The 18,346-nt window shown below is 37.5% G+C and overlaps 1 protein-coding gene across 1 annotated transcript in view; it reads left to right on the top strand.

Moving 5' to 3' along the window:
• The window catches only part of RFX4 (regulatory factor X4), a 35,560-nt gene extending 18,596 nt beyond the window's left edge, over positions 1-16,964 (top strand). Inside the window, exons 8-15 of the mRNA XM_087935607.1 lie at positions 862-1,025; positions 2,635-2,735; positions 5,221-5,279; positions 6,557-6,701; positions 10,209-10,303; positions 12,130-12,247; positions 14,860-14,979; positions 16,795-16,964. Coding sequence (XP_087791733.1) covers positions 862-1,025; positions 2,635-2,735; positions 5,221-5,279; positions 6,557-6,701; positions 10,209-10,303; positions 12,130-12,247; positions 14,860-14,979; positions 16,795-16,964 — 972 coding nt within the window. The remainder of the gene's footprint in view (positions 1-861; positions 1,026-2,634; positions 2,736-5,220; positions 5,280-6,556; positions 6,702-10,208; positions 10,304-12,129; positions 12,248-14,859; positions 14,980-16,794) is intronic.
• Positions 16,965-18,346: the final 1,382 nt, after the last annotated feature.

Raw genomic sequence — 18,346 nt, 5'->3', positions numbered from 1 at the left:
ATCCCTCTGGAAATTAGACTGCCCCCCACTCTAACATTCTTTTGGAAGGCCCTGAAGACGTTCTGCTAGCAGGCCTGGGGAACCCAGAGCGGGATGGAGCCCATTAAATCGCTAATATGAATGTGTGTTGTCACCGGCATGGGTGGGATGGGGGCGGTTATTATTTTATTATTTTTCTTTTTATTTCTTTTATATTGTGTTTTTATGACCTTGTAAGCCGCTTGATTCACCATATGCAAGTAGGCGGGCAATATAAAATTTCTAAATAAAATAAATAAATAAAAATGGATAATATATATGGAAAATAGAATTAATAACCTCTTCTCTGTAGTGTTGTTATCTGGATTCTAGTATACCCTCAGTCATGGAAGCTTTCTGAATTACTTTAGGCCAGTAGTTCTTTCACAGTTCTTGCTCCCTCGCAGAGTTGGGGAACATAGGAAGACATGCTTTGTACATTACCTTGAGCTCCTGAATTAAAGGGAGGATGGAAATTTATTAAGTGCATATATATATATATATATATATATATATATATATATATATATATATATAGTATTTCATATCTATTAAGTACACATATCTATAATTATATATAAAGTTGAACACATATACTTATGATTCATAAGGATGAAAATATGGTCCAGTTTTATATGCAATAATATTCAAAAGAAATTTTATAATTGGTTCTGCAATATTAGTTTGGTGAATATGTCTTAAAATGATCCCCAAATCAATTAAACAAATACAGAATATTGATTTCCAAAGTTCCTGCTAACTTGCTCTGTCTAGAACCTAGACAAATAATAATAAAACAATTACAAGTTCCATTTATTTCTTCTGTCTGGGTGCATTTTTTAGGTTCAAAGTTTTCTTCTGCACTTTTGGCAAGGGATGCCACCTCACATGCTTCCTGTCCTGGGTTCTTCCACTGTAGTAAATATAGTTGGAGTTTGTGACTCAATATTGTATAAAGCTATTTCTGGAGTTTTGATGCCAACAGTCTTGCAAGCATTACCTGATAGGTGAGTATATTTCATAGACTGACATTTTTGTGAGGGTATTGGTGTAAGCTCACTTGAAGCATATGCCCTTTAAATGAAGAATCTTTCTCACATAAGACCAAGTGAATATTTATGAATAATATAACCAAATGGGTTTGACAGAATATTGCTGATTGAGTTCAAACGTCAAGGAAGGAACGGTGGATTTTCTCCATTTAGGAATGAAAGACAATACATTGCAGGCAATGTATTTAAAATATTCTGTATTGCTTCAGTTTTGTTCCCTTCCCTGCATTCTAAGAATGTTATCATTCTGCAGTCTAATATAAGTGCAGTAAATGACATTTTTTTAATTTATCAGGTTTTCTTCCTTAAAATTCCATCTTAAATAATGTTTTTGTGTGAGTGTTACAGATCTTCACTCCTACATTGTTTTCCACTCCAGCCTTCCCTAAATTAAGTCTATTGATGAGTTCAATTTCTACTTCATATTTCCCAACTGGAGTATCTTAAGGGCGATATCTTCTTCTACACACTTTCTTGAACCCTTAGACCTCTGGATGGTCTTGGGGCCTGAGAACAGTGTTTATAAATGGTGCCCTCCCCACTATTCTGAAATTCCCTCAGCAGAACAGTATGTCTTGTGTGCCTGTTTTAGCACCATTTGGGAGGCTGACAAGATACAGTATATTTTTGTCCTCAGTTCTTAACCATGAAATTTCCTAGATAGCAATGGAATCATTTAATTCAATCTGTAAGTAGATAACTGTTGTAGAAGTAATAGCAGTAGTAGTAGTAGCAATAAAATTTATTATTCTAAGTTTTAAACATTAGACACCACTGAAAATTAATGTTAATTTAATTAATGTTGAAGAATGGAATATAACTATTTTTTAAGATCGGAGGGAATAGCAGATCCAAGAATTTGTAGTTATTCATTTCAGAACTCTATAGATTACTTTATCTGTATACTTTGCAGGGGTGGGCTGCTTCCGGTTTGCCCGGTTCAGGTGAACCCGTAGCTACCCAGTAGCTAATTTTATGGCCAGTTCGGTGAACTGGCAAATCCCACCCCTGCCTGGCCCTGCCAGGATCCCAGATAAGTGCAGGGCCTGTGTGGAAGCTCGGAGAGGGTAAAAAATGGGCCTCCCAGACACTCAGGCCTGTTTCTGGTCTTCAGAGGGCCTCTGGAGCCAGGGGAGGCCATTTTCGCCCTCCTGGAAGCTCAAGGAAAGCCTCTGAAACCAGGGAGGGCGAAAATGGGCCCCCTGCCTTGGTGCAGGAGGCTGACTAGGCCACACCCACCATGGCCATGCCTACCCAGCAACCGGGCAGAAAACCGGTTGCTAAAATTTTTGAAGCCCACCGCTAAATTTACTTTGGTGTACATTTCCTTTTTGTTAGGTAGCTGTAACATAATATATATTCTCAGTGCAATACTATGAATGTAACTAGAAATTAGGTCTCACAAAGTTGTGGAACTAATGCTAGATACATCAGGATAGGAAAATTAACCAATTTTGAACTATAGGGTTAAGAATTGGGGAGTTGCACATCTAGTATTTTCCTGTTTTCTTCTGCAAAGAAAGACTCTCAGCATATGTTCCTGAAGTGGTACTTTTCCTTTCAGCTTAACACAGGTGATCCGCAAATTTGCCAAGCAACTGGATGAATGGCTAAAGATAGCTCTTCATGACTTGCCTGAAAATCTACGAAATATCAAGTTTGAATGTACGTCTTATCTACTTTCTTAATACAAGCAGAAAAATTGTTTGTGATGCCATAAATTAAATTTTAAGATATTAATCAAAAGGTGGTATGACTGCTGGCACCAGTAGAATTTTTTTTTAAATGCAAAGATTTTTTTTTTTAAATTAAGGAAACAGGTCAGATAAAGAATTCAATTCCCATCACTATATATGAGGTATGGCAATATTCTTAATCAAATTAGTCCAATCTAGTTCTATAAGTAATTTAAAAAAATACTGAAAGGGCATTTATAGAACACATATGTTCTATGTTGTGGTTAAATTCTTATTCACCTACCTCAAGAACATGTGGAAGAAGTGCAGGGCCTACCAATAGATTTAAGGGTGACCCAATCCTATTTTTTTAATCTACAAAATTAAATTTATTTTTCCAAAATCAGGATGCTAACATGAAGAAAGCTTTGAATAACTGTTAGATTTTATATTAAAAAGCTATTCAGATATTGAAAACAAATACTTAGAATAAACTTTAATTTTATGTAAGGAGTAGGCAACACAGTATCTTTTGATGTCAAAAGAATATATATTAACCCATTGGTGATCCTCCCAAATGTAAAAATGCCCCAAATCTCACATGATCTTAGGGCATGATATTGCTGAAAATGTTTAGGACTTTTAAGGAGATATTTTGATAACTTTTTAAAAGTCTCAGTATGCAAAATTACATACATGGAAAAGATGGTTGACACCTGCTCTGTGTCTTATGACTCTGACATGGTTTGAAGGAGCAATAAACATTGCATCTCTAATTTGTCTCTAATCATCTCGAATTAATTTTGTAAATTCTTTCAGTAATATGAGGGTATATCTCTGACTGGTCATAATGATGAAGTCAGATTAGTTACAATTAATTAATAAGTCTCCTGTCTTTGTGGACCAAATTAAAAATTCTCTCATGGGATGGCCTCCAAACACAAGCAATCAAGTACCTCTTCAAATTACAGTCTGAAGCCTTTGCTTCAGGTGTCAAAGTTTAAAAAATGGAGATGATCAAATTATCTTATCTCCATAGGAAGGGCATTACACTCTTTCTTTGTAGATGCCTGCCTTGCACATTATATCTTGAGAAAGCCTGCTTTATTTCATCAATCCTGCTCCTTTTATATGTGCTAACTTCCACGTCACAAGTTTTTTTTGAAGATAGAGAATGTGATTAAGTTGAAAAGGAGAGGGAGAAAAATTCATTTAAGAGATGGATTAACCATTGATCAGCATGAATGATTAAAAGCACCTTTGTTGTGGAGCTTCAGAAAATGACCCATTCAACAACATGATTTTGTAATTTAATAATTTATTCAAATAACCCAAAGTGTATTCCTTTTCTCAAAATGAATACGTTTTAGTATATGTTTTGGAATTGATCTTATAGAGTTGCATCTGGAGAGATCAGTGTGGATTCTCTTCACTTTAGTGAAGTCTTTATAGTACTGGAGTTATTTGAACATCTCAGAAATCTGGATTCTAGCACTGTACACTCAAGCAGTGCAATGGATTTCAGCATATTATTTATTTACCTGTGATAAGAAGACTAGTACTATATCTACAATATTAGGATTTACCCCCCAAAATATGGATATGAAGTGTCATATTATTGGTCAATAGATAAAGTGATAGATAGATAGATAGATAGATAACATGGATTTTATTCTGTGCATAGCCTTGCTAACATGCTTACATAACATACATTTAATCCTTATTTGTGTATTGCAATTGCTAATCATAAATCAGAGAATCTTAGTTTACTTGGTGTCAATAGCACAGTCATAACAAGAAGAATTTTTATGGTGGATTATCTACTTCAGGGGTATCAAACTCGTGTCGTCACAATGGAATCACATGACATATCAGGATTTTTTTCCCCTTAACTAAACTGGGTGTGGGCATGGCCAGCATATGACACATCTGGCCCGCAGGCCATGACTTTGACAGCCCTGTTCTATTTCTTCAATTTTTGTTGGAATAGAAAGCAGAATTACTAATCTAGTTTCATCCAGATGGAGTCTGTAGATCTAGGCTAGAATTGTCTCAGAAATGGGGCGGGGGGGCTTTGGATATCATGAATCTAAAGCTACCTTTGACACTTCTAGGGAGTAGCCCTATTGGAGACCTTCAGCATACATGGAACTTTCTGCAGGAGCATAGAACTAAGGATCATTTTACTTCAGTTTAGTCATCAATAGATAACTTCCAATGGGATTTAAGGTCATTGATTTTATTGGATAATGATTTCTATCCCAGACTTTAAAAAAAAAACAATGCCTGAAATATGCATATTCACATAACAAACATATATAATAGTATAAATATTGTTGAAAGAAAAAGTTATTACAAAACAAAATCAGTTAAAGATACGCTGTTAGCAGAATTGAATGAAGATATAGTATGTATTGCTTGGGGCCAAAGTAATCATTCTAGCTAACTATATAAATGATTTCCCTCATTGTCAGTATCCAGAAGATTTTCTCAGATTCTTCGGAGGCAGACATCATTAAACCATCTATGTCAGGTATTTTATCTTTTTTTTTTTGGTCATAAGTTTAGTTTGTTCCTCAGCAAGTCACATATTTTGTTTCTCAGATAAATTCTTTGCATGCATTTGATAAATCAAAACATTTACATGGGATTTGTACATTGATTTGAAAACGCATTCAGAGTTAAATGAAGCAGAAAAGCCATAGCTGCCTGCTGGTTGTTGACTTAAATTATTTTCCATATTCTGGGAAGACAAGCCTATCAATGATGACTAATCTCTGTATGCAATTTCTACAATCCCAGAGAGTGGGCCTCAAATAACAGTTGCAGGAAGCAAACATAAAAGAGGGCTTATACCCTTGCATCCATTCACTGAATCCTACGAATTATCTGATTAGCCTCTGTGTGACCCAGAATGCTGAACTAAATAGAATTTTGATTAGATGTTGCTTCTTTTGTTTTCCCATTTTATAGACCTCTTTCCTTGCTGTTATCTAACTGGAGAGTTACAGCAAATTGTAAAGGAAGTCTTGTTCTGAGGCGAATTGGCCGCAGCAAGTTGGCTGGGGCAAGTCGGCCATGGCGAGTAGGTCATGGCGAATTGTCATAGATCTGCCTTCCTTATAATCTTAAAGTAACAAGTAGTATTTGCATGGATTAAATGAATATGTAGGCAGCTCTACTGAGTAGTCAGTCCATTGTCATGCATGAAGATCCTATCTCAGACTTAAGCTATAAACACTCTCTAATGTTCCACTCCCACCTTCCTTTCTAGGTACATGCAACCAGTTACTGGTCAAAATTTTGAAAGACGTTCATTCAGTTTTATTAGTATTTGACCTGCTCTGAGATAGAGCCTAGTTCCAATATTGAATATATTTTCAAGTACTGTATTTACTATAGATGTGTGAGGATTTCAGATATTGTTTCAATTATCTTGAAGTTGTGAATGAATGTACTATTTAAATCATTGTGATCATGTCAAAAGTCAAGGTGAAGATACAAATAATCTGAATTTAAGGGACACAGTGAAGAAACTGGTTATTCTCCAAGTGAAGAAAATGCCTTTTCCCCCAAATTAAAAAAAGTAGAAGTACAGCATTATCTTAAATTTAGAACATCCCCCTGAGACCTCTAATTTGTATTGGGAAAAGGTATATTCAAATTATCTATTGCACTCCATGACTTCTCCAGAATCCAAGGAGAAAATCACCTTAGCAGAACCTTGCCATAAAAGTGTATAAAGGGATAATGGGATATTATCTAAGGTAATAAACTCTAAGCTAATGAGTTGTTTGAATTGGATTATAGGCATCAAGAACTGTGATCCACAGTGCAGATATTACATTCCAAATGCTGGAAGACTGGAGAAATGTGGATCTTAATAGTATCACTAAACAAACACTGTACACCATGGAAGATTCACAAGAGGAGCACAGGAAACTTATAATGCAACGTAAGACTATAGGAGCTTCAACTAAGAGAAATTAGCTTCAAATGTTAACAAAACAGAATGTACCAGTATTATTCTTTCCAAAATCAGCTCAGATGATAAAAGAATCTGATCCCACCCCCTAACACCGGTTCTGTGGGCGTGGCTAAGTTGGTGGGTGTGGCTTGGTGGTCATGTTATTGGCTGGGCGTGGCCAACTCAATATCACTCACATCGAGGGACGCATCTCTTCGCCTTGCCTCTCATGACTGTGGGGATGCTGCAACAGTCGTAAGTGTGAAAAAAGGGTCATAAGTCACTTTTTTCAATGCCATTGTAACTTTGAATGGTCACTCCACACAAGCAAAGTACCAGCAAAGGAGGGAAAAAAACCTCCAGATATGTTCCTGAGACAGGAAGTCTAGTCCTGCCAAGAATGTAATAAGGGTTAACGGAGAGGCAGTTTCTGTAAGCAACACCAGAATGTTTCCTTCCTGCCTTCCTTACAGGATTAGGCCAGTAATTTCTTCTAACAACCGGTTTTCTGAACTGCTTAGAATGTTAACAACCGGTTCTAGCAAATAGGTGCGAACTGGTAGAATCCCACCCCTGCACCCCTTCCTCTGAATGTGATGATAGCACAGATCATCATCATCTCCTTTTAATGACCCCACAATCCCTTGCGGGTGGAGTCTGGGCAACTGAATGGAGCTGAGGGTTTGCTGAGTGTTTACTGGCCAGATGCCCTTCCTGTCGCCAACGCTGAGTTTTGTTCAGCAGATACATTCTCATAGATCCCAGAGAGAGAAATATCTGCCTCTACCTAGGATCAAACTCACAGACTCCTGATTGTGAGGCGAGAGCTCCACCTCTAGGCCACTGCACCACTGATGATAGCACACATGACCTGGGAGAAATATTGGTTGCATAACATTTTCTCTGCTTTCTGTTAAATTTCTCTTTGCTCTCCAGCAACTTATCTAGCACAATGCGAAGTCGAGTAGGCTTTTACTATGCAATTTGGGTATATTTACTAAAAGCAAATTCTACAATATTTAATTGTTAATCCCTGTGGCATTTCTGCCTCTTTAGATGCTGTTGTAAAACTTAATGGTACCTAGATTCATATTTCCTTAATACAACAGGAGAATGGCTCACATGCACTTTAGCATTTCTTATTTAAGGTAAAGCTTCCCCTCACACATATGTGCTAGTCGTTTTCAGCTCTAGGGGGCGGTGCTCATTTCCGTTTCTAAGCCGAAGAGCCAGTGTTGTCCAAAGACATCTCTGTGGTCATGTGGCCAGCATGACTAAATGGCAAAGGCACACAAAACGCTATTACCTTCCCACCAAAGTGGTCCCTATTTTTCTACTTGCATTTTTACATGCTTTCAAACTGCTAGGTTGGCAGAAGCTGGGACAAGTAATGGGAGCTCACTCCATTACATGGCACTAGGGACTTGAACTGCCGAACTGCCAACCTTTCTGATCAACAAGATCAGCATCTTAACCACTGAGCCACCGCATCCCTTTCCCTTTCTTACTTATATCCCAAAACTTGTTTCCTCCAATTACCACTTTGAACAATTCCTTTTAAGCAAACATTTTTTTCGTGACTACACTCTAGCTACACTTTAAGAAATGATTTCATCTTTCAAACATTCTTTCATGGAACAGTATATTTGAATGCATGCCCAATTAAAAGCTGTGCAGATTAGATACTTTCCAAGTAGTCAGAGACTTGGACTTGAGGTTCCTTATATGGGTAATAATCTCTATGAAGAAGCCGGCACTTGATAGCAAGGCTGGATATTTTCCTGAATGGTTCAGGATGCTTCTGTTTCAAGGAAGGAAACTTGTTAGATACCATTTCAGCTCAGTTTTCACAGTGAAGAAACATCTAATAAATTTTTAACTAGTAAGGATTTAGTATAGGACTATGGTTGCAGCAAGTGAATATTTCACTGATATGCAATACAGTAAAGAATTTTCAGAAATCTTAGAAATTTTTTTATATAAATAGCAATAGCATTTAGACTTATATACGACTTCCCAGTGCTTTGTAGCCCTCTTTAAGTGGTTTACAGAGTCAGCATATTTCACCTAACAATCTGGGTCCTCAATTTACCAACCTTGGAATGATGGACAACTGCCTCAAGCTTGAGCCAAACTGCTGGCAATCAGCAGACATAGCCTGCAGTACTGCATTTTAACCACTGCACCACCATAGCTCATTAAATAAGAACACTGGAAGGATGGAAGTCTAAGTCAACCTGAGCCTGTCAGAATTGAACTCCTGGCAGTGCAGCCTCCAATACTGCATTCTAACCACTGTGCCACCATGGCTCTTTCAACTATATCTCATAATCTCACTCAATCCTAGTGCATAGGGGAGAAGTTAAATCATAAGTGGTTTTTGGAAGGTTAAAAGGGTGGGAGCCTGCCAAGCCTCAGAAGGAAGGGTCTTCCAAACTGTAGAGAGTGCTATGGAGAAGGCAACATTCCTAGGTCCTAAAAGATAGCAACATTTAAAGGAGGAGACTAGAAATGTATCCACTTATCCAATATGATAAAACAGGTTAGGTGTCCTTAGGGAGAGGTAGTCCTGCAAATAACCTGGTCAATGAATGACCAATGTCTAAAATATTTCAGTAGCAAGTACAATTACCAGGAAGCAATTGTGGAAGGGAGATCTCAACATGATGTTCTAATTATGAGCTTTCAGCATGTATCTCATTGGCCATTACAGTCTATATAGAATTACAGTCTATATAAACCTTTGACCTGATCCAACCAGATTCTTATGTTCCCAGGATTTTTAGTGTGTTTGTAAGGCTGTGTAGTAGTTACGAAACACACCAGTCATGTTTATCTACAAGTCATTCAACTTTTGTCCAGCCTTCACTAGAATTTCATTATTGCATAGTTCAAAATATCTACATTTGTTTATGGAAAGAATGTTTAGGGTTACAATTTAATAATGCCATGTTTTGAAAAGGATATCATTTATGTGTATGATAAAATAATTTGGATAGTTGCAAAAAAACAAAACATTTATAAAAGTAAAAATACAATAAATCATACTTAGTGCTTATTTTCCTTATTTAAATAGCCTCTTGATGCATTTCTAAATGAATTTCCATGCATGATCTTTTCTGTCTAAAGGGTCAGAGTCTTGATTTAGCTGTGCAAGAATAACTCTCAGAATAGAGTCTGACTTTTCCTCACATATAAACAATACTGGGAAATGTAGCAAAAAATCATGTGAAACTATTGATTATAGGGAACGTGACTAAGAAGGACTTTATATAACCAGAGATGGTTATAGGCTGGGCAACTGTATAAATATTTTAAATAAATAAATAGGAATAGTCATGAGAAACGATTTAGCTTTTCTCTTCTTAAATATAACATTAATTTTCTGTTGTTTAATTTAGCTAAGCAATTTGTATAACTTTTCATTTGCTTTCATTTGTCATCTAAGAGACAACACAATTAATGATATAGATTTCTGGGGTTTTATTTTGCCAGTATATCAGGAATTTGATCACCTTTTGGAAGAGCAGTCACCCATTGAATCATACATCGAATGGCTGGATTCCATGGTGGATAGATGTGTTGTGAAGGTCAGTAGAACAAGCAAAGGATGAAAGAAGCTAAACACATGGTGTATAAGATCTCATAAAACCTCCACATGTGGAGCTCTAAATCCAGTACTAGTTAATTTTTATGTAAGAACTGGAACTGAAGGCAACTTCTTGAAGCAATTTCCAAACTTGAGGATTTCCCCACCTTCAGCTCAGGACACAATGAATTGGTGATGTCAATACCCCATTGGCCAAAGTGCGTAGTGCAAGTGTATAGGAAGCTTAACATATCGAGCAAGATCACTGGTCCAATCACCTCATTGCTGTCCATTTTGACAAGCAGCAGCTGCTTAGACTTTCAAACAGAGAACTTTCTCAGTCAGAAGATGATGGAGACATTTTACATGAAAATTATGGTTTCTACAAATGAACTACAGCTATCTCTGGCCAGAACTGGAAAGGAACAGTAGCTCAGTCAGATGGTAGTAGGAACAGGAGTTTGTAGTAAACTCTTTTTTATTTGAAATATCAATATTGGCATATGTTATGTTTCTTTCTGAAGCCCTACATGACTTAGACTGTTTTCATATCCATATATCTTTGATATGAGAACTGTAACTGTTCTGGAATAATGAAACAAGTGTAAAATCATATTTCCTTGCCTTAACCCCTGCTCTAACATATTAATTTTTTTTATAATAAGAACTTTATCAGAAAATAATATTTTTTTAAAATGTTATGGGTTGGAAAGAATGGCATATCTATTATTTATTCAACCAATTTCAGCAACTTCTTTAGCAAATCATAACATTGAGCAAATATATATATATATAAGCAAATCGTTTGTTTGCTTGCAGTGCTTGGTGGTTTGGATTTCAAGTCTTGTTCTACCAGATCTACTTGCTGTGGGTCACAGTAATTACAGTAAACTTTTTGCAACACAGATTTAAGTTGTAAGTGATGAATTGCTTGAGACTGTAATGGGAACAGAGAAAAAGCATATTGAGTCAGCAATGATTTGGAAGCTCTAACGTGGTCTACCTTGACTAGATATACTTACTTACCTGGAGCTTATCTGGGTTCAACGGTTTTGTCTGAATTATCTGACACCACTTGGGATTGCTGGAGTACTGCTTTCACTGTAAAAATGTATCAGGGCAATCCCAAAATAGAAAACAAAAAAAAAAATGTTTGATTTGAATGGTGACAATAAAATTGAAACTTGACAATAAAAAGTTAATTTGACTCTTTTCATTGCTTTTGCAAAGCTATAAATGGGAAGTATTCCCTTTCTGAAGATGCTATTTGAGACCGTTTGGCACTGAAATTTTCAGAAATACTTTGTATTCCCTAAGATTAAGTCACTTTCAATCACCTCTATGACACTTTCCCCTTTTTCTTAGTTTCACAAAACATAACGGTATTTCCTTCTCTCTTTTCAAGTCTTAATTCATTTTCTTTTCTCACACTCTTCCATATACTATCGTCATCATCTTCAGATTGGCCTGTATATAGTGACCTCTGCTGCTTATCATGTTTTATCAACTAAGACTTTCATATGACAAAGAAAATATAGACTAGATTATCAGCCTTATACTGTTGTGCCAAATGGAACATTCTCTACTAATATTAAGGCCAGTACCAATCAGATTTGACACATTTTGGCCAACATTTGCAATTTTAGCTAAATAGGCTCATGCTGTTTTTGGTTAACAAAGATCTCTCATCTAGAGACTACCTTGCAAGCCAACATACTGCAGCCTGCATCTCTCCAACAAGAATGTAGCATATGCAAAATATTGACATACATTTCGGATGATACCTTGTAAGCACCTTTAGGATCACTTGTTTCTTTTTATTGACAGGTAGCTGCAAAAAGACCAGGTTACCTGAAGAAAGTGGCCCCGCAGTTCCTCTTGATGTGGTCCTGTTTTGGCACAAGAGTAATTCGGGATATGACTTTGCATAGTGCCCCTAGCTTTGGTACTTTCTTCTTCTTCTGAGATTTCAAGAAAAAATCCCTATTTTGCACCATAGTAAAAAAGTGAAGAAGATTCATATCTTTCCATAATGTACAAGGTTGGGGAGTGGCTGTTTTCAAGGAACAAATGAGCTCCAGTAGAGTTGAAGGCTGTAATAATGGCGATATTTTTTGAGAAGGAAAATGTTCCCGTTTCCCCCACACACCCACAGAATCCTAATTCTTAATCCAACTCATCACTTTCTATCACAATAGAAAGTGATAATTTGGATACAGGGTTAGGGTTGTAGAAAAAAAAAGAACATTTTTCTTCTCAAAAACTCAAAAGCTATCATCACCATTATTGGCATACTATAAAAAGATAATAGTTGAAATTAACAATGAGAGGAGTTTGATGGTAGAATTTCTTATCCAGAGAACCTCCTCTTCACTGGACATTTTCAGTTAGAGGCTAGACAGACATTTGTCAAGGATCTTTTAATTCCATAGGACAACATGTGAAGCCATCCATTTTTTAATGTCGGCATAGAGGGAGGCGGAAAACAGTATCAGAACAATATACTTTTTCACATTTTAAAAAATCAATAACCCTAATGTAGGCAACGGAGAATCTCAGGTAGCCCCAATTAATGTAAAATAAACAAATTGAATATTATTAAATAATAAGCATGTATAAAATATCACAGTGTAAACAATAATTTAATGTCTTTTCATATTATTTTAACATAAGTTGATATGGCTATTTTTGCATCTTAACATTGAATTTCTACATACATACATACATACATACATACACACATACCAAGACAAATTCCTTGTGTGTCCAACCACACTTGGCCAATAAAGAATTCTATTCTATTCTATTCTATTCTAGTTATTTGATAAGATAGTTAACTATTAATGTGTAAGGGGAAGTTAGAGAGAAACAAAAGAAAAATCCGGGTAGGCTTCCCTGAAAGGCAATCATGCTACAATATTGTCCTCAAGCAGGTCCAGGTTTTCACCGAGTTTAAGTTAGATTGGCTATTTTTTGCATTTGTTTTAAATCTTTGGGAGCTGATAAAACAAAAGGTCAAAAGGTCTAGATTATCAAATTATCAAATCAGATTGAAAAAATACAGTCATTAACTCTGCCTGAAATTGATAATTTTTAGAAAGGTTATTCTGGACATGGCAATTTTCTGGTCCCCTAGGGAAAGGTGTTCTATTTCCTCTGATGCAATCTTCTATAATCTGGTGCCTTGCATATCTGATAAATTTCAACTGCTGATTAGAAAAGCCAAATCCAGTATATCTGAGTTAAAAACCAAATGTCATCCATCCTCCATACTGCATGTAGAGACAGTATGCCATATTGCTGAGAGTGCTTGTGTGATGTCAGAGCTAAGTGTTGTACGAACACCATGAAGATGCATCAGCTGTAGAAACTCCCTGAGTAACTTTGGGCCAGTCCCTCCCTCCAAAGTCATTCTTGTAGGGAAAAACAGAACTGCTGCCTTCATCACCCTGAAGTCTTGGATGGATTGTAGGATAGTCATCTAACAAAAAATAAATAAAATTTAGAAGCTGGCCAGCTTGCCAGATGATTCTGCCAATTTACCAGTTTGAGGACACATGCATTCATTTTCTTCCTGTTAGGTTGCTATTAATTTGTCTGTTTTGTATTTTGCATTTTAAAGGCACCATTATTCTAAACTGAGCACTCAGTTGTCAGATTCAGCAGTGTGAAAATGTAATAAATAAATGTGTTTCATCCACTAGAAGGCAATTGATGAGAAGCTGGGGAAGAACAGTTAAGAGATCTCTTTCACACTGCTCAGTGATAGAGCTGAGCCAGCAGTACTGGAAAGCACCAAACTGAGATTACACAAAGCAGACTTTCCTTATCATATTGATTATAAAGCAAGTTTCTTGATTGCACTAGATTTGCAGTTAATTCAGTGGTGTACCCAGTGTGTTTGACAACTGCAATGGCTCTTTTTTACAACATTTCCTTCTATTGCTGACTGCTAGTTTGCTGTATTGATTAAAGCATGAGGCAAGGAATCAAACAACTTTTAGTTCAAGTATTACCTTAACCAGATAGATGTTGTCAGCTCTTTTAGCCCTAGGAATATTGAGCTAGCAAGCCACTTTCAAAAAAGGCTGCTCAGAAATAGCAATAGCACTTAGACTTATATACTGCTTTACAGTGCTTTACAGTCCTCTCTAAGTGGTTTACAGAGTCAGCATATTGCCCCCCAACAATTTGGGTCCTCAATTTACCTGCCTTGGAAGGGTGGAAGGCTAAGCCAACCTTGCAGAGAACCGCAAAGAACAGCCGCCAGGAGTCAAAACTGACTTAAAGGCACAGCATTTTTGTCTATCAAACGATTGGCAGGCGGGCAAAAGCTGTGCAACTCCACACCCCTGGACAGCCTCTTTGCATCTTTATAGCACCTCACATATTGCCTGCAACCAGAGCTGATCATCCCACTGTACCCCCCCTTTGGGTACCATAGTTTCTTTCTTTCCCCCAGGGCTCACAATTAAGTGAGTAATAGCAGAACTGTAGACACCAGTGAGATTCATGCAAATGGCATTCACTTTTTTCCTCACATTATTTTGTCACCAGGATCTTTTCACCTTATTCACCTGATGTTTGATGACTATGTGTTGTACTTGCTAGAATCACTCCACTGCCAGGAGAGAGCCAATGAGCTGATGAGGGCGATGAAAGGTGGCAGTGGAATAGGTAAGGTTACATCAAGATCTTGAAGTTACATCAATTCACCCCAAATGGTTCTATGTTTATCTGTGTTTGTTATTATTAGAATAGTAGTAGAAAAAAATGTGGCAATGGAACAACTGCTTTTGTGTGTGGTACAAATGACAAAAATTAGGCCTGACCGTGCTCACACATTATAATAAGTCATAATGAAATTTGACTGACTTTGATTATATTTTTATACGATTCCCCGTTATTTGGATTTCTGTACCCTGAGTTGTGGGCTAATGCTCAATGGTTACGAAGATGCTTTGCAGATTAAAAAAAAAAAAAACCTACTACATCTTTGTTAGAGACCGGAGACGTGTGTTAGAAGCACCAGTGGACATTATGGGCTAGATGAAAGTTTTATAAATCAAAAAGCTATACTGTATGAGCTTTCCCTTTAGCATGTATCTTGTCTAAATCAGGGCAAAGGAAACACTTGCGTTTGCAGGCTTGAAGCCTTAGAAACTATTACACTTATTTCATAGAAAGCTCAGATTCCCGAGGAGAAGAGAGTGGCACCTTCCCTATGTGATCTCTAAAGAGCAGGAAGGACTCCCATTTTACATCTGCAGCTTTCTTTCAGGCCTGGATTAACCATTCAGCAAAATAAGCATGTGTTTCGGGCACCGAGGGAGAGGGGGCACCACAAAGATCCCCCCCACATCATCTTTAATTCTTTTATTGCCACACCTGATTTTCAATAATTTTTTATATTTGCATTTTTCCCTTTTGTGAAAGGCCTTAAAGACTGATATGCTGATGCATCATACAGAAGGGGAAGACTTATCCTCAGTGGCCCCCAAACTTTTTAAAAGACTGCTTTACACAAAATTCTGTCTCCCACTTTAGCATAATAGCAACAAGTCCTTTCCTGAAGATCAGAAAGGCACATTAAAATCGCAGTTGCTTCCGAATTACTCTCCAAAGTAGCTGCTATTATGCAGTAGCATTCCCAGAACATCACTATTCCCACCAGTTTTCTCCAATTTGATGTGTTGCAATTGTGTTATATTTAAATTCCTGTTATATCCAGATAGTTTGGCCAGTTAACTTCAACCGTCTGAACCTAGACTTCTCGTTCTAGATGTTCTCAATGTACATGGACTGGTTCCACTGTGTTATTTACTTTTTTCTAAGCGCTAATTTAATTTATTTGATTTAGGTTTATTTATATTATTTACATGGGTTACTAAACATCATCAGTAATTAATATTCATTCATTAGCAATTTTTATTTATTTATATTCATGTCCTACCTTTAATATTTTTACAAATAACTCACGACAGCAAATATACCTAATACTCCTTCCTCTTCCTTCCCCGCCCCACAACAACAGTCCTGTGAGGCGGGTTGGGCTGAATGAGAGAGCGTGACTGGCCCACCAGAAAAGCTTCTCTCAAGGCATGACAGATGTTTGTACTAAAGTGCTTTGAGATAAAGTAAAGTCTGCTTTAAGAGCTTGCAATATTTATTTACATCAGGGGTCTTCAAACTTGACAGCTTGAAGACTTGAATTCCTCCTCCAGTCATGTTATCTCAGAATTCCTCCCAGAATTCCTCCTCCAGTCATGTTATCTCAGAATTCCTCCCAGAATTCCTCCTCCAGTCATGTTAGCTCAGGAATTCTGGGAGTTGAAGTCGACAAGTCTTAAACTTGCCAAGTTTGAAGACCCTTGGTTTACAATTTTATTGAAGAGGTGCAACCCAGAAAAAGAAATAATGAACACAGAAAAAAGAATCCTGGGATATAATTCTCATGTTTATATTTTCTGTTCCTTTTTCTCCTGGCTGCAGTTGAAGTACGAGAAGATACCATAGTGGCAGAACCTGTCCCATCGAGTCCCTCCCCTGTTGCTTTCTCTCCAGCGAAATCTGCCACCTCAGTGGATGTTCCATCCGTTCCCTCTCCTATAACCAGTCAATCCCCAGAGTATGCTGGCTTAGCAACCACCACAGGTTGGTAAGGTTAAGAAGAACTGTTTGTTTATAGATCTTTGAAAGGATAATGTTGACCTAAAATTGTGAGGGGGAAGGGAGGAAGAAGTTTTCATTACACCCCAAATTTATACAGAATGAGAAATAGAATTCTTTAAGACTATCCAATCATCAGTAGCATCAGAGGTGGTATTCAGCAGATTCTGACCAGTCTGGAGAACCAGTAGCAGAAGTTTTGAATAGTTTGGAGAACCGCCAAATATCATCTCTGACTGGCCTCGCCCCCATCTATTCTCTGCCTCTCAAATCCCAGCTGATTGGCTAGGTCTTCTTCGGTTGCCCTGCACAAGAGAATGGAGCTGGAAAGCTGGTTAGTGGGGTGGGGAGGGAATGGGATTTTGCAGTAACCTTCCCCTAGGAGTGGGGAAGGAATGGAAATTTTACAATATCCTTCCCCTGCCATGCCCACCAAACCACACCCACAGAACTGGTAGTAAAAAAAATTGAATCCCATCACTGAGTAGCATCAGTGAATTAGCAGGCATAGGGCTGCAAAATTTATCTTTATTTTTAAGACCATAGCAAATCCTTTGAATAAAACTGGAGGCAGATCAGGGATGGGATTTGCTGATTGAGTTATTAACAAAATTTAGATTCTATCCAACTGTAGGCAACTCTGTATGGCTTACATTGTTTATGGAGATTCTCAGTCATCCAGGTCATGGTTGCCCCAAAGGTGCAAAAAAGCACACACACACACAAAAAGCACCAGCTGGACTTTCGTTGTTTTTTTTCCTTTGATGACATTTCACTTCTCATCCAAGAAGCAAAACGTCTTCGAAGAAAAAAACAGAAAGTCCAGTTGCCTCTTGAAAAAGCACCTTTGTGACACTGAATCTATCCAATCTTACCGAATGGGCAAAAACCATGGGAGACAGCACTGTTCCTCAAAAGACCAGACCTTATGCCAGGAAGGGCTTTATAGGTTATAACCCACTCTAAATTGCACTCAGATTAACCAGTGCTGCTCTCAGAATAGTGTTGTCACATAAACATACCAAGGCATGCCCAAAACATGCTATATTACTACATTCTGGACCAGCTACAGCATTTGAATGGTCTTCAAGTCTTAGTCTAGAGGTGGTATTCAGCAGGTTCTGACCAGTTCTGGAGAACCGGTAGCGGAAATTTTGAGTAATTCAGAGAACCAGCAAATACTACCTCTGACTGGAGATTTTACAGTATCCTTCCCCTGCCACGCCCACCAAGCCACGCCCACAGAACCGGTAGTACAAAAAAATTGAATCCCACCACTGTCTTAGTCCCATGTAAAGCACAATACTGTGATCAGAGGTGGTTTTCAGCAGGTTCTGACCAGTTTTGGAGAACTGGTAGCGGAAATTTTGAGTAG

This window comes from Pseudonaja textilis, chromosome 5 (genome assembly GCF_049901715.1).
Source record: "Pseudonaja textilis isolate UNSWEBS1 chromosome 5, rPseTex1.2, whole genome shotgun sequence".
NCBI classification, from domain to species: domain Eukaryota; kingdom Metazoa; phylum Chordata; class Lepidosauria; order Squamata; family Elapidae; genus Pseudonaja; species Pseudonaja textilis.
The sequence above is the reverse complement of the archived record's forward strand: the minus strand, read 5'-3'. Positions and strand labels throughout refer to the sequence as shown.